Source organism: Lithobates pipiens, unplaced genomic scaffold (genome assembly GCF_037356315.1).
Source record: "Lithobates pipiens isolate NorthernLeopardFrog02 unplaced genomic scaffold, aLitPip1_a1.2 Scaffold_16, whole genome shotgun sequence".
NCBI lineage: Eukaryota > Metazoa > Chordata > Amphibia > Anura > Ranidae > Lithobates > Lithobates pipiens.
Window position 1 is genome coordinate 269,573,808 of NW_027507748.1, and position 16,636 is coordinate 269,590,443.

The 16,636-nt window shown below is 42.0% G+C and overlaps 1 protein-coding gene across 2 annotated transcripts in view; it reads right to left on the minus strand.

Moving 5' to 3' along the window:
• The window catches only part of ACACA (acetyl-CoA carboxylase alpha), a 480,408-nt gene that overhangs the window by 168,030 nt on the left and 295,742 nt on the right, over window positions 1-16,636 (minus strand). For both annotated transcript variants that reach the window (XM_077481395.1, XM_077481394.1), the window contains exon 42: window positions 15,651-15,748. In XM_077481395.1, coding sequence (XP_077337521.1) covers window positions 15,651-15,748 — 98 coding nt within the window. The remainder of the gene's footprint in view (window positions 1-15,650; window positions 15,749-16,636) is intronic.

Here is a 16,636-nt window from a genome sequence, read left to right on the forward strand (position 1 = left end):
ACCCTTTGCTCAGTATTTAGTAGAAGCACCCTTTTGAACTATTACAGCCATGAGTCTTTTTGGGAAAGATGAAACAAGTTTTTCACACCTGGATTTGGGGATCCTCTCCAGTTCTGTCAGGTTGGATGGTAAACATTGGTGGACAGCCATTTTAGGTCTCTCCAGAGATGCTCAATTGGTTTAAAGTGGAAGTAAACCCATCGATTTAAACAGTTAAAAAAAAAAAGGCATGCCGGGAATGCTAACTGCACATTGGCTGTGCCAAACTATCAAACCATCCAATGGCTGGTGTCATAACGAATCACATGTGCAGCACCATAGCAGTTGAAGATTAAACAGAGGCAAAGATGGCAGCTTCCTTGGCTGAAAACGATAGGGGAGTTTACTTTACCACTTTAAGTCAGGGCTCTGGCTGGGCCATTCAAGAACAGTCACAGAGTTGATGTGAAGCCATTCCTTCATTATTTTAGCTGTGTGCTTAGGGTCATTGTCTTGTTGGAAGGTAAACATTCGGCCCAGTCTGAGGTCTTGAGCACTCTGGAGAAGGTTTTCATCCAGGATATCCCTGTACTTGGCCACATTCATCTTTCCCTCGATTGCAACCAGTCGTCCTGTCCCCACAGCATGATGCTGCCACCACCATGCTTCACTGTTGGGACTGTATTGGACAGGTGATGCAGTGCCTGGTTTTCTCCACACGTACCGCTTAGAATTAAGGGCAAAAAGTTCTATCTTGGTCTCAGACCAGAGAATCTTATTTCTCACTATCTTGGAGTCCTTCAGGTGTTTTTTTTTAGCAAACTCCATGCAGGTTTTGATGTGTCTTGCACTGAGGAGAGGCTTCCATCGGGCCACTCTGCCATAAAGTCCCGACTGCTGGAGGGCTGCAGTGATGGTTGACTTTCTACAACTTTTTCCCATCTCCCAACTGCATCTCTGGAGCTCAGCCACAGTGATCTTTGGGTTCTTCTTTAACTCTCTCACCAAGACTCTTCTCCCCCGATAGCTCAGTTTGGCCAGACGGCCAGCTCTAGGAAGGGTTCTGGTCGCCCCAAACGTCTTCCATTTAAGGATTATGGAGGCCACTGTGCTCGTGTGCTTGTAATCTTGGCCAGATCTGTGCCTTGCCACAATTCTGTCTCTGAGCTCTTCAGGCAGTTCCTTTGACCTCATGATTCTAATTTGCTCTGACATGCACTGTGAGCTGTAAGGTCTTATATAGGCAGGTGTGTGGCTTTCCTAATAAAGTCCAATCAGTATAATCAAACACAGCTGTACTCAAATGAAGGTGTAGAACCATCTCAAGGATGATCAAAAGAAATGGACAGCACCTTAATAGTTTTAAGAGTTAAATATATGAGTGTCACAGCAAAGGGTCTGAATACTTAGGACAAATGTGATATTTCAGTTCTTCTTTTTTAATAAATCTGCAAAAATTTCAACAATTCTGTGTTTTTCTGTCAAAATGGGGTGCTGTGTGTACATTAATGAGGGGAAAAAATGAACTTAAATGATTTTAGCAAATGGCTGCAATATAACAAAGAGTGAAAAATGTAAGGGAGTCTCAATACTTTCCGTCCCCACTGTATATAAATGTCAGGAAGACATTTAACCTCCTGGGTCTAAGGAATCCTCAGTGGAAAGAGAAATAGAGATACGAGATCTAATTGTTTGTCTGAGATGCATTAGTCATCTGGGCTATTACATCTCGTATCTTTATTTCTCTCTCCACTGAGGATTCCTTAGATCCAGGAGGTTAAATGTCTTCCTGCCATTTATATATTTTGTGTTCACTTAAATATTTCAGATCCCTTTGATATTTTTTGAGCTTCTTTTGTTTGATTTATCCATCATATTTGGCTAAATACATCTGTATTTTTTTTTTGCTTTTTCTTGATAATCTAGGTTATCCAGAAAAAGGTGCCATCCTTTCTCTAAGATCATTTATTTTAGATTTTAATAACAGTTTTGGTTTCCTTCTTTTGATCATAAGTTGCATAAGTTTTTGTCCACATGCATTTAAAAATTGGTACCATTCATCTAAGAGACTTAAATCTTCTATGCTATCATTTGAATTGATATCCAATCTGAGTCCCCTCAGAGTGAGATTTTTCTTGATATAGGCCTCCAGGGATGCTCTATCCCACCATATTCTGATTTGTTTCTCCCTATCATGTTGGAGTTCCTTAAAACCTCTATCCAAATCTACATTGGGGGTGGGATTTGATTGGAACACTTCTTCTAAATCAAATGTCATGTCTTTCATAAAATCAAAAACATCCATGGCTGTATGGGTGCAATAAGAGTTTTTTTTTATTTTTTATCTCAGATGTAATAGTGTAGGAAAGAAACCTGGTGCCAAAATAACCTCCACCTCCTCAAACAACATATGAGGGATCGTATAGAAAAAGAGTAATGAGAGGAGGAAGCGGAAAGAAAAAGAAAATGGGAAAACTAAATACGGGCCTTTTTACCCACTTCAGCCCCGGAAGAATTTACCCCCTTCCTAACCAGAGCACTTTTTGCAATTCGGCACTGTGTTGCTTTAACTGACAATTGCGCGGTCGTGCCACGTTGCACCCAAATAATATTGACGTCCTTTTTTTACCACAAATATAGCTTTCTTTTGGTGGTATTTGATCACCCCTGCGGTTTTTATTTTTTGCGCTATAAGCAAAAAAAGAGTGACAATTTTGAAAAAGAACGCATTATTTTTAACTTTTTGCTATAATAAATATCCCCCAAAAATATATAAAAAACAATGTTTTTCCTCAGTTTAGGTCAATGCCTATTCTTCTACATATGTTTGGTAAAAAAAAAAAAAAATCACAAATAAACGATTATTGGTTGGTTTGCGCAAAAGTTATAGCGTTTACAAAATAGGGGTTCGTTTTATGGCATTTTTATTAATAATGTTTATTTTTAAATGGCGGCGATCAGCGATTTTTATTGTGACTGCGACATCGTGGTGGACACGGACATTTCTGACACATTTTTGGGACCATTGTCACTTATACAGCAATCAGTGCTATACTAATGCACTGATTCCTGTATAAACGACACTGGCAGTGAAGGGGTTAACCACTAGGTGGCAGTGTAGGGGTTAAGTGTGTCCTAGGGGCGTGTTTCTAACTGTGGGGGGGGGCAGTGATTCTGCCTGTACAAGCCCTTCTGCCGACGTACATTGGCGTGTGGCAGTCGGCGAGTGGTTAATCTGGCAGGGGTCCATTTCTCAGAGGAAGAGATGGAGGTCCTAGCCAAAGGATTGAAATTTGCACCAGATACAAATCTTGATAAGTTCAAAGCTTTTATCAACATTGAACAATATGTGGGAAAGCTTAATATAAAAAAACATTTTGCGAGTCTGCCTAACTGGGTACTGGAGATCAGGAGTTTGTGCATAGCGGACTAAAAAATAAAGAAATATAAGGAAAATGAATGAATATGGGAAGAAATTAAACAGTTAGAAAAGAAGAAAGACATTGTAGTGAGACGGCAGATAAAGGGGGAGGGTTAGTAATACTTACGGAGAAAGATTATAATCAGTAGGTATTCAGATTACTTTCAGATAGTACTGAAAGTAGTGGAACTTACTGAGTGGGTAAACAAAGGCATCCAAAGAAAAATTTTAGATACAAAAGAAGCAAAATATTTGATCCCACAAGCTCCTAGATCACCAGTGATGTATATAATCCCAAAAGTGGTAGGCCCATCATCATTGGAATTGATTCCCTGTATTCCAGAATAGTAGAATTTGTAGATATCTATCTGAAATCATTAGTCACATAAAGAAAATCTTATCTTAAGGATAGTAGAGAATTAATACAAATACAAAAAATTGAAGTTACCCCTAATACTATATTGGCCACAGTCGATATCGAATCGTTGTATACCAATATCATCATCATATCTGAAAGCAGTAAAATGGGCTCTGAAACATCAATCCTTACTTAAAAAGGTGCAAATCAATTTTTTGGATAAAGGATTAAAAAAAGTGATGGGGAACAATTATTTTTGGTTTCATAACCAACACTATAAACAGATCAAAGGGGTAGCTATTGGGGCACGTTATGCCCCCAGCATGGTCAATATAGTACTAAATAAATGGGAAGAAGAAATTATATATACAAAAAAGTGTGAGGGCCTCCTATTTTACAAGCGATGTTTTGATGATATCTTTCTATTATGGGAGGGCCCAACTGAAAGCTTCGAATCATTTATTAGGATTCTAAATACAAATAGGTATGGTTTGAAAATTACAGCAGAATACCACACAGAAACAGTGAATTATTTAGACTTCATACTCACTTAAAAATGAAATAAAACAACAACTAAAATAATGTTTAAGGAAATCAACAGAAATGGTTATTTGCCCTTACAAAGTTGTCACCACCCACAATGACTTAGGGGGATACCAAAAAGCCAATTTATGTGAGTTAAAAGAAATTGTGATAGCCTGCAGAATTATAAAACTCAGATGGCTTTTGTTACTGGATTTCATACACAGTATAGAGAAGTTTAGGAAAAGTTTAGCAAACATTGGCCAATCCTCCTTAAAGATAAAGACCTTAAACCCCCCCCCCCCCCCCCCGAAGGAGACTCAAATGCATTTATAGAAGGGTCCCAGGATTAATAAATAAGATAGCCCCTCATGTCTTAGATCCTCCAAAGGAATTGAGCTCATTTTTAGATAGAGAGGGTTTCCACTACTGTACCAGATGTAGAGCCTGCAAAACCACGAAAAGGAAAAGTAGAAAAATAGACAAATTCCAATCTGTAATGAATAAACACGAACACAAAATAAAGGCACTTATTACATGTGACTCAGAGTACGTAAACGTATGTGTTGGGGTGTCCCTGTCCAATGCAATATGTAGGAAGGACAACACGCAAGTTGCGCACTAGGATTAACGAACATATCACGAACATTGCAAAAGGGTTTGTAAAACACAGTATATCAAAACACGTTTGATTATACCATAACAGGGATCCTCACTTTTGACCTTTTATGGCATAGATAGAATATCCAAACACTGTAGAGGTACATATCTTAAACAGGTGGTTTCCAAGAATGAAACTCAGTGGTTATACCGGCTAAATGGGTACTATGCAGCCAGCCGGTATGAACATAGATTTAAATTGCTTTCTTACTAATGAATGAATTGGGTCCTTTGATGAATTAAAAAGTATTTTTAGGTTCTCAACATTTCATCATTGGATAATTTTGTGTGTAACGTGGTTAGATAATGTTTCATTAACTGGTTGGTGGTTTAATTATAATAAAAGGAATTTTCTTTAATTTTGTTTTTTAAAAAGATTTTTTTATAATTTTTTACAAAGTAAAAGTATTAGCTTTTTTATAATAATTAAAATGCATTACAGTACATGTGTGCAACTATTGTATTAATATAAAATGATTGTTTATGATTCATTATTCGGGCTATGAGGGATTTATATATTATGCAAATGTTCCTAATACAGAGATTGCAAGATCAACAGATAGCTGAATTGTTTTTTTTCCATACGAGTGTGGAGGGTGGAGACTTGCATCTCCACCAATCGCAGTCATTTCCTAGCCATATAGGGCGCACATGCCCAGTGACCGTTATGCTTCCTGATGACGTAATTCTTAAGAAACGTACATCGAGGAGCTTTCGGTCAAATCTTTTCCGGATCCTCGCTTCCAGTTTCTCTTCCAGCACGAGTGGAACGCAGGCAGTTTTGGACGTGAAGCCCAGTGGTGAGAGGTTCCCATATTACAATTCATGCAAGCTATCATCAGTGCCAAGCTAAGGCACCAACAAATGTAAGCAGGCACCCCGTTTTTTGTTTATATTTGTTTGAAATAATAAACAGTATTGCGCTATGGATTGTTATGTTTTCCTTATGAGTTAATTTGGAGGAAAGAAGAACACAGCACAGAGAGCTTATCCATTAACCTTCTTTTTAATTAAAGAGGACATATCCATCTGGTGAGAAGTTTTCATATCTGAGCACTTCTGGGGATGTTTTATGTTTACAGTGAAGGATTTCCTTTCTGCCATCAATATTTAAAGTCACCAATAATTCACTGTATGGACTTTATCACTTTTTTAAAAAAAAAGTTTTTTTGTATTGGCACATATATTGTTGCACTTTCTATTTTAATTGATTTATTCAAGTCCTGTAATTTTTTTCTGAAAGGCAGTAGATACCACACGTAGCACTTTTTAAACATGTCACTTCATTCCATGTTATATGGTCTATTGAGATTAGATACATATTATAATCTCACAGCGTCACTAATTTTTTCAAGCTATGAGTTGTGTTGTATTGTGTATCCCAGCCTTTCTCAACCAGTGTGCTGTGTGTCTGTACATGTGTCTGTGTGTGTGTGCGCATGTGTCTGTATGTGTGTGTTCATGTGTCTGTATGTGTGTGCATGTGTTCGTATGCGAGGGTGTATGTTACTTTTAATCCTGACACCCCCGCCCCCATTCCTGTACCATCAGAACTAATTTGTAGGGCTTGTTTGTGATAGCAGCAAGGACTGCTGCTCCTCTGAAAAGCAATTCATGCACAGATCACTTCTCAGAGGTATTTGACAGGCGGTAAAGAGGCATTATGTTGCTTCCTCACCGCTTGTTTTAATGAAGCATCACTACACCGGAACCGTGCAATGCACACAGTGGCAGGGTAGTTGCAGTGCAGTCCCATTTACCCTGGGTATACCTCCAGCTGAAGCCACAGCATGTGTACACCCTCAGCTACTGCCTCTGCAGCTAAAGGAGGAGAAGTTGGGGGTGGTAAAAACTGTTCAACCTTGTGGTTTTACCTTCCCTCCAACCTGACATGTGAACAAGCCCTTGGTTCACATCTGTGTGGCTGTGTGCTGCGTGTAGGGCAGCCCATTCATTTCAATGGGCTTTTCTACCCACAAAAATGCAGGGAAAGAAGTCCCCAACTTTTTTTTTTTAATTGCACTGCACCAAAAGCACCCCACATTTTCCAATGTGTGGGGTATAGGGGGTGCAACGGATCAAAAAACTCACGGATCGGATTGTTCCTCGGATCAGAATCACGGATCGGAACCTTTTTTTGGATCAGCAAGTAATAATTGAATTTGCAAAAACCTGTGAAAATTCCACCACCATATAGTCCCCACTGTAATATTGGCTGAGTATGGCTGGGTATCGCAGAGTATTACAGAGTATGGCTGGGTATAGCAGAGTATTACAGAGTATGGCTGGGTATCGCAGAGTATTGCAAAGTATGGCTGGGTATCGCAGAGTATGGCAGAGTATTGGCTGGGTTAATGCAGAGTATTGGCAAGGTATTGGCAGGGTAGTGCTGGCTATTGGCAGGGTATTGGCAGGGTACAGAAGAGTATTGGCAGGGTATTGGCAGAGTATTGCTGGGTATGGAGGGATAGCGGTCACAGAGCAGCGCTGTGGGCACTGCAGATCCAGCCCACAGTGCTGCTTCCATCCAATCTCTCCCCTCCACTGTACAGATCAGTACAGAGAGGGGAGAGAGGAACCGTCATGTCATGACGCCGGTTTGTTTACAAGTGATCGCTCCGTCATTTGACAGAGCAATCGCATTGTAAATGGCCTGGGTGTAGAAAAATGGCCGCCGCTTCAGAGCTAGGCCGAAGCCGCGGCCATTCCTAAGGCCTAGACCACGGAGCGCTCTGCGGATCGCTGCGTGTGCCAATCCGGGTTGGGGTGACCCATTTGGATCACGGATCGGTGACGATCCATTGCACCCCTAGTGGGCTACCATTAAGAATTAATGACACCCCTAAAGAGCAGAGAATTTGTCTGTGTCAGGAACAAGCACGATTTTGCACGTGTTCCACGACACACAGTAACGTGAACCAAGCCTTGGACTGGGGTGCCTCAAGACTGAAAATACTTTTTAAGGGCGCTCGACTGAAAAAAGGTTGAGAAACACTGGTGTATCATACAGTTTTATGTGCAGATTTTCTGTTTAGTAAAGCATTGATACACTACAGAAGTCTAAGCTTCCTTGGTTTAACTGCAAGAACCTTTAATAGATAGACGCAAACCGAAACATTGGGGGCTCTGGGATTCTGGAATTTGCACTGAAATTCAACTGAAGCAGACCTGTTTTCTGTGGTGTGTTTTGTAGCTTGTGCTGAAGAAAAATGTTGCATACGCTGTTTAGGAAGAGTAAGGCTGCAAAGGTTTCAGGTGCCCTGGAGAACTTGAAGGCATGCACCCTTCCTACCTGGGCCAGAGATAGTCAATGGATGTCTGTTGCTAAGGAGCTGGCTAGATATGCTTCTCCTTTGAACAGAGTTTGGGGGGATGTTGTCTCTAATCTTTGCTTAGATTTTAGTCTCAAACGTTTTAGGTACAGTAAGGGAAAGATGGCAACAGTTAGGCCGCGTACACACGGGCGGATTGTCTGTCCAACTTAGTCCGCTGAACAGTGTTTCAGCGGACAATCCGCTCGTGTGTGGGCTTCAGCGGACTTTTTCAGCGGACAGTCTGACGAACAAAGTCTTACGGAATTTCCGTAAGACAGTCCGTTCAAACTTGGTTTTGTCCGTCCAAACTTGGTTTCAGCGGACAGTCCGCTCGTGTGTAGGCAAGTTGGACGGACTAAGTATGGCGCATGCTCAGAAAGGGTTTACACGGCCGAAGGTTGCATTGCAGTGTATAGGACGTCGTTTTTCTAGTCCCGTCGTACGTGCTGTACACGTCATCACGCACGCTTTCAGTGGACTGTGTGCTCATCGTGTGTGGTCAAGTCCGTTCATGCAAATTTTGAACGGACTGTCTGTCGGATTGTCTGCCGAACTTAGTTGGGCAGACAATCCGCCCGTGTGTACGCGGCCTTACTGTGTTTGGTTTGAACTTCTTGCATGCTCTACATATTGAATCTGAAAAGAGAGAAACTGCCGAATTATAAAGAGATTTACTGAAGGAGCAGCTTGCAGTGTCATCCATGTGTTTGGAAGAAACTGCAAGCAAGGCAAAATATTTAGAAAGTAGGGTAATCAAAGTTAAACCTGCAATGGCTTTGAAGTGTGTTCAAACCACTGTAGGCAGAGCGTAATGCCGTGTACACACGATCGGAATTCCGGCCAGAAAAAGACCGATGAGCAGCAGACTAGTTTCAGCTTTGATAAGCCTTGTTCACACCACAATAACCTTTAATAGCTAGAGGAAAGCAAAACAAGTAGTATGCTAAAATCACATGAATTATTAAAAGTAGATCTACTCACAAAGGTTACAGAGCAACAACACACCACACCAGGTATCAACAAGGGGTGTACAACATTATATGTCACTGGCCTCGCCCTAAGTGTGTTTTGTCTTTAACCCCTGAAGATGTCCATTGCACCAAGCGACACGTGCGTAGGGTGAGGCCAGTGGCATATGATGTTGTATGCTCACTTTTGATCCCCGGTGTGGTGTATTTTACCTGTATTACTCTAAGGCCGCGTACACACGTGGGGACTGTTCGCTCAACTTTGTCCGCTGAACAGTGTTTCAGCGGACAGTCCGCCCGTGTGTGGGCTTTCAGCGGACAGTTTCAGCGAACAGTCTGCTGAACAAGGTTTTTCGGAATTTCCGAAAAACTGTCCGCTGAAACCTTGTTTCAGCGAACAGTCCCCTCGTGTGTAGGCTTGTTCGTCAAACAAAGTTCCGCGCATGCTCAGAAAGAATTTATACGCCGAAGGTTGCATTGCAGTGTATAGGACGTCGTTTTCTAGTCCCGTCGTACGTGCCGTTCACGTCATCGCGCACGGTTTCGTTCATCGTGTGTGGGCAAGTCCGTCCATTCTAAGTTTGAGCGGACTGTCCGCTGAAACTGTTTGACGGACAAAGTTGAGCGAACAGTCTCCGCGTGTGTACGCGGCCTTACTTTCGTGAGTATGTCAACTTTTAATTATGTGGTTTTGGCATACTACTCTATGGTCCTTTGTTATTTTTCCTACCCATTATTACTTTGAGGTGCTGGCTTTGGATAACCAGTGAAGGACCATGGAGGCAGTGGTATCCTGAGAGGTAACCCCAACTGGATGATTTCTGCACTGTTGATCTCATGTCATTTGGAGATCATTACTGTTTGGTGAGGAAACTGGCACGCTTGTCTGTGAGGTGGTTTGGGATTCTTACACATGGACTTTCATCATGTTCAAAATTTCACGTTTGGACATTTATAGGTTTCTCTTTGAAGTTTATTTTGTTATGCATATGTGAATTATATGTTATGGGACTGCCATTTCACAATTTCTTTGATGCACATTGTTCAACCGCAAAAAACATCATTAATAAACTGCGTGACAGTACCTCACCTATTGACATCATCCCCACAAAACTACTGAAAGAATGCTCCGACATCGTGGCTCCAACCATAACCCACCTCATAAACCGATCATTCCACGAAGGGATTGTTCCCAGCATCCTCAAACAAGGCATCGTCAAACCTCTACTCAAGAAACCAAACCTGGACCCTCAGGATCCAAACAACCGTAGGCCGATTACAAGCCTCAACACCATTTCTAAGATCATAGAGAAAGCTGTAGTACATCAGCTACAACTTCACCTGGATACTCACAAACTCCTGGACCCGCTGCAATCAGGCTTCCGCCCGGGTCATGGAACAGAAACAGCTCTCCTCAAGATTTGGGATGACGCCCTCGAAGCAGCAGATGATGGAGAGCCGTGTCTCCTCGTACTGCTAGACCTAAGTGCAGCGTTTGATACAGTAGATCACAATACTCTACTCGTCCGCCTCACAGAAGTAGCCGGAGTCCAAGACATAGATCTCCAATGGTTCGCGTCCTTCCTAGGAAATCGGTCACAGACAGTGAAACTAGGAAAATTCCTCTCCGAAACTCGGGCAGTCACCTGCGGAGTCCCTCAAGGCTCTCCGTTGTCACCCGTTCTCTTCAACATTTACATTCGCCCACTCCTTCAAATCATCAGATGCTCAGATCTCTGCTTCCACTCTTACGCTGACGACACGCAACTTTATTTCCGGATCAATGGAAAAAAAGATCACCAACAACAACTTGAAAACTGCCTCAAATCAATAGAGGACTGGATGACCACCAACTCCCTCCAGCTGAACCAAAGACAGAGCTTCTTATCTTACACCCAAATCATAAGCCCGCAACCAAAACCTCCTGGTCTCCACCAACCGTCTTTGGGCAGACTATCTCCCCAAAGACCAAAGCGAAGAGTCTCGGGGTTATTTTAGACGCACAAATGTCAATGGATGCGCAAATAGGATCTGTAGTCAGTCGATCTCACCATCTGCTGCGCATGCTTCGCAGACTCATCCCTTTTATCCCAAAGAATGACAAAGCAGTGGTAGTTGGAACAATCATTAATTCACGACTGGACTACGCAAACTCGCTTTACATAGGATTACCACAATATCAACTTGCGCGATTACAACTGATCCAAAACACGGCGGCAAGGCTGATAACAGGAAAAAAACCCTGGGAATCCATTTCTCCTTCACTGAGGAGCTTACATTGGCTAACCGTAAAAAATCGTTCAAGACCCTTTGCCTCACCCACAAATGCGTGCATAGAGAAGCTCCGCAATACCTAATGGAGAAAATAAATCATTACACACCAAACCGCAGTCTTCGATCAGCCAACAAAAACCTCCTCCTCGTGCCCAAAGCCCGGTATAAATCCCAGGGTGATCGGAGATTCGCTGTTCAAGGGCCTCGGCTATGGAATGCTCTACCAATCAACATCCGCCTGGAAGAAAATCACCTGGCTTTTAGGAAAAAAGTCAAGACCTTCCTCTTTTAGCAGATGATCAAAGCTCGCCACAGCGCCTAGAGGCGAATCAGTTCGCATTGTGCGCTATACAAGTATTTCATTCATTCATTCATTCAATATGGTTTAATATGAGTTAACTTTATTTTTTCACACACATATTTTTGTTTTGTTTACTACAGAGGATTTGTGCACCTTTTAGATTAGTTATGTTTGTAATTCCTTTGTGCCTGGAATATAGGTTGCTGCAGATCTCTTTTTGCACTAGGAATTTCTCATTTTTTCTGAGTATATAATTATTAATATGGAATGTATGTTCCTTGCTAAAGGTCACTATTTTTTATTGTGTTGTTATGGGTATAAATCTGCTTCATTATATATAGTTTTTCAACCAGCTGAACTTCTGATGTAATTTCCCACGTGTAAACGTTTGCTTGCATAAAAACACCTGTATTCAATATGCTTTCATTGATATGTGCTTTGAACATAATAGATCACACAAAGAAAATGCTTAATGTAACTCGTCTCTCAAAAACTGTATAGCTTTGTTTTTTGAGAACTCTTGTCTCAAAAAATAACTTTCTATTCACCCTTGATATGTATTACAACTGGGTAAAACTTTTTTTGGTCCTTACAAGTCTACCAGAGGCTACAAACAAAAAAAATTAATGAAGGAAAGAAAAATGCTGATTAATTCCATACAGATAAAGAAAACGTTGAGCCCCCTATTTTCAAAGGCCCAGAAGGAGCTCACTTTATTCACCCCATAGCTACAGCTTGGGTACCACATAAAAACCCTGTTAATTTGAAATTATATTAAGATAATACCTAAAATTAAACCTGATCAGTTAAGAATGGCTGGTAATCAGTGGAAAAGGTTCAAATAGCTCAGGTTTTTACCATAACCTTCAATCATTTATATGATTTTTTTTTTAAAGCATGTACATATTCTTGTGGTGGACCAAAGTTAGCCTTTGCAGGGTGTATGAACTTGGTAACAATGCGAGTAACACTTAGGTTGTCCTTAACCACTTGCTTACTGGGCACTTAAACCCCCCTCAGTCCCAGACCAATTTTCAGCTTTCAGCGCTGATGCACTTTGAATGACAATTGCATGGGCATACAACACTGTACCCAAATTAAATTTTTATCATTTTTTTCCCACAAATAGAGCTTTCTTTTGGTGGTATTTAATTACAGCTGGGAGTTTTATTTTTTGCTAAACAAACAAAAAAAGATGCAAAAAAAAAAAAAAATCATGTTTAATAGTTTGTTATAAAATTTTGCAAACAGGTAATTTTTCTCCTTCATTGAAGTGCACTGATGAGGCGGCACTGATAGGCTGCATTGGTGGGCACTGATAGGCTGCACTGGTGGGCACTGATAGGCATAGTTAAGGCGGCACTAATAGGCACAGATAAGGCGGCACCGATGGGCACAGATAAGGCGGCACTGATGGGCAAAGATTGGCGGCACGGATGGGTGGCATGGATGGGTGGCACAGATGGGTGGCACAGATGGGTGGCACAGATGGGTGGCACGGATGGGTGGCACGGATGGGTGGCACGGATGGGTGGCACTAAGGGGCACTGATAGGTACCACTGATAGATGGGACTGATGGGCACTGATAGGTGGCACTGATAGGTGGCTCTGATAGGTGGAACTGCTGGGCACTGCTGGGCACTGGTAGATGACACTGATGGGCACGGATATGTGACACTGGGGTGCAGCACCTTTGTTGAGGCAGATTGTGGGCACTGCTGGGTGGCACTGTGGGCACTGCTGGGTGGCACTGCCGGGTGGCACTGTGGGCACTGCTGGGTGGCACTATGGGCACTGCTGGGTGGTACTGACGGGGGGCACTTATTTTTTTATCATCTTTATTGATGAGGGGGCAGGTGGGCACTGGCAGGGGGCAGGTGGGCACTGGCAGGGCTGGCCGTGATCGGGACTGATGTCCCAATCACGGCCACCGGTGATTGGCTTTTTTTTTTCTCCTCGTGCTGTCAGCGCGAGGAGGAATAATAGCCGATTACCGGCTCCGTTATATCGCATGATCAGCTGTCATTGGCTGACAGCTGATCACGCGATAAGGGGTCGGGATCGACCCCTTGCTCTGATCAGTGATCAGGCGAGTCTCATAGACTCGCCGATCACAGAGAGCGCCGCGCGCGCCCCTCAGGGGGCGCGCAGGCCGCTCGTGCACGGGACTACGTCAATAGACGTAGTCCCGGAAAAGGAGATCCGCGCTGTAGCCATCATTCGGCTATAGCGCGGGTCCCAAGAGGTTAATACAATACACACACCACTCCCCCTCATCATATTTCGCTACCTCTGAATTTGAAACTATGCACAATCCACCTAAAGCACACAAATTCCCCCTAACCTTTTGAATGTCACTCCTTAGCAAAAGGTATAGTATGTTCTTCCTAATTTATGGGTCTCTTCTAGAAAGTGACTACCAACATCCCCCGCCCTATAGTTCCCAATAGGGAAAAAGATAGGGAAAAAGATATAAGCAACCCCCGTCAGTCACACCAAAAGACTAAAATCCTGGACATGTAAATGAGTCATCGACATCCTTATTAAATTAGGCAATCACAAAGTAATACTCAGATGGTACTTCACAAACTGGCTAAATAGCACTTCTTAAACTGGCTAAATTTATTTGGGCCTTTGCTTTAGGAGTTGTATAGTGGTGGGCACACTAGTAGATATTTGGTGGGATTGCACCTGAATTTAACATTTCTGAACCAAAGTGTACCTACTGGTATATACTGTCCTATCCTAGCAGTACTCCTGGTAACACCAATAAAGCCCTCAATCTCCAAGCAACTTATTGCAGTGCCGACAGTCAGGCTTCTGATCTTTATTTTCCTGGCAGTCAGAAAAACTCTGGCGCCAAAGCCTGGTGGTACTGAACCCCAATGGTCATGCAGGTCAACCAAAAAATGACATGGTATCAGGCCAAAGCAAAGCTGGCAGCCATTCTTCACAATAAAATAAATGCATTTAAAAAACGATTTGGACTCCATGGACCTCACATTTTTCTAGAGACATTATTGACTTCAAGCTGCCAAAAATGGCACTAATATATTATCAAGTTAACACTGTGGTGATGCAAATGTGTATATATAGTCCAACCTATGTGTGTGCTTTTATGTCAGTATTACATTGCATATTCCTGTGTGTTAAGGTTGTTTAGGTGCCTATCTAATTTTTTTTTTTTTTTAATTAACTATGCTCCCTGCTCAAACCACTGCTTGTGGAAGAGAATTGCACATTCTTGGTTCTCTTACAGTAAAGGACCCTCTACGCAGTTTAAGGTTAAACGGTTTATCTTATAATTTTATTGAATGTCTTTTTAATTTCCCTTTCGCAGAAAAGTTTTATCCCTATCGTGGGGGTAACCAGTATGGTATTTGTACATTGAAATCATGTCCCCTCTCAAGCTTCTCATCTCTAGAGGGAATAAGTCCAATGCTTGTAATCTTTCCTTATAACGAACGTCCTCCAGTCCCTTTATCGCTTTGTTGCCCTTCGCTGGACTCTCTCCAGATCCAGCACATCCCTCATAAGGACTGGTGCTCAGAACTGGAAGGCATCCTCCAGGTGCAGCCAGGCCAGAGTCATGATTTAATAGTACTCATGTTAGTTTTAAGAAATATTATGTTAATGTACAAAAAAACAGACAATTTTTTTACAACATCCAAAATTCTTACCAATGCTTATAATAAGTTGGGAGCTGTAGGCCTCATAATAACTGGCCAACTGCTCTAAATTGGGTCACAGGCATAGTGGCATGCCAAAGAGTAGTGAATGGCAAAAAAGCAAGTAAACATACCAAAGTATGCAAATAGTTAACAGAATATCCAACTATGGACACATATTTACCTTGATTCTCCTTCATCCTCCACATGTTCACAGTGCACAGAATTTAAAGCACTAACTTTTTTGTAATCCTGAGGTGTTAAATATAGATATTTAAAGCCCTAAAAGAAATAATAGATGTTAGCAATGCATACAAGCATGTGGCCCTACAGTGATATATGACTAGTGTAAAGCTTGGGTGTACTTAGTGATAATCATAACAGTGAGCTACCTTAAAGAGAACAAACCATGTAAAATTACAACCGAAGGCTACCACAGATGAGTGCTGGGGGTAGAGGGCAATGGGCACCTACCTATTCAAAAGCCCTTCAGTTACTCATTCCATGCTAAAATAAAGGCAAATTCAAACAAATAGGACTACTGCAGCATTGTCTGAATATAAGTGCATGCAGCATGGTGTAAGTATTGGGGCTGAAGCCTCCCCCCGTTAAAAAGGACTGCCCACTGCCAAGCACTCCCCTCCTCTACTACTGACCCCTGGACACTGCCCTAGATACTACTTACACTGGTCAGAACTTAGAGCAGACAGCTAAGCTAGCACTGAGGCCAAGGAGGCCTGAAACTATTCAAGCAAGTCAGCCTGCAGTACCAGATGTTCTGCCTTTATGGTTGACTCCTGCATCAGACTTATTGGGGTGACTCATTATTCCCCGGACACAAAAAAAAATTGTGAATGAAAGTAAATGCTGAGTTTCTTGCTACAGCTTACTTTTAAGGTAGACTGTGTTTATATTTTTACTGTGACATTAGTTTTATTACATTTTTCAACATTTTCTCCATGCGGTCCTTGTGGTTTATTGGGGGCTTGCTTGTTAAGTTCTGAATAAGTAAAAAAAGGAGCACCACAACCCATTGATCTTTGATCTCTTCCATGCTGCCAAGGTCGATCTCCAGTTCTCAAAAGGTTGCCTGCCCTGGTCTACATGAATACATGATTTCATTCCAGTGTAAAAAGCAATCAGTGAATAATGAATTTTTTAGCTGTAATG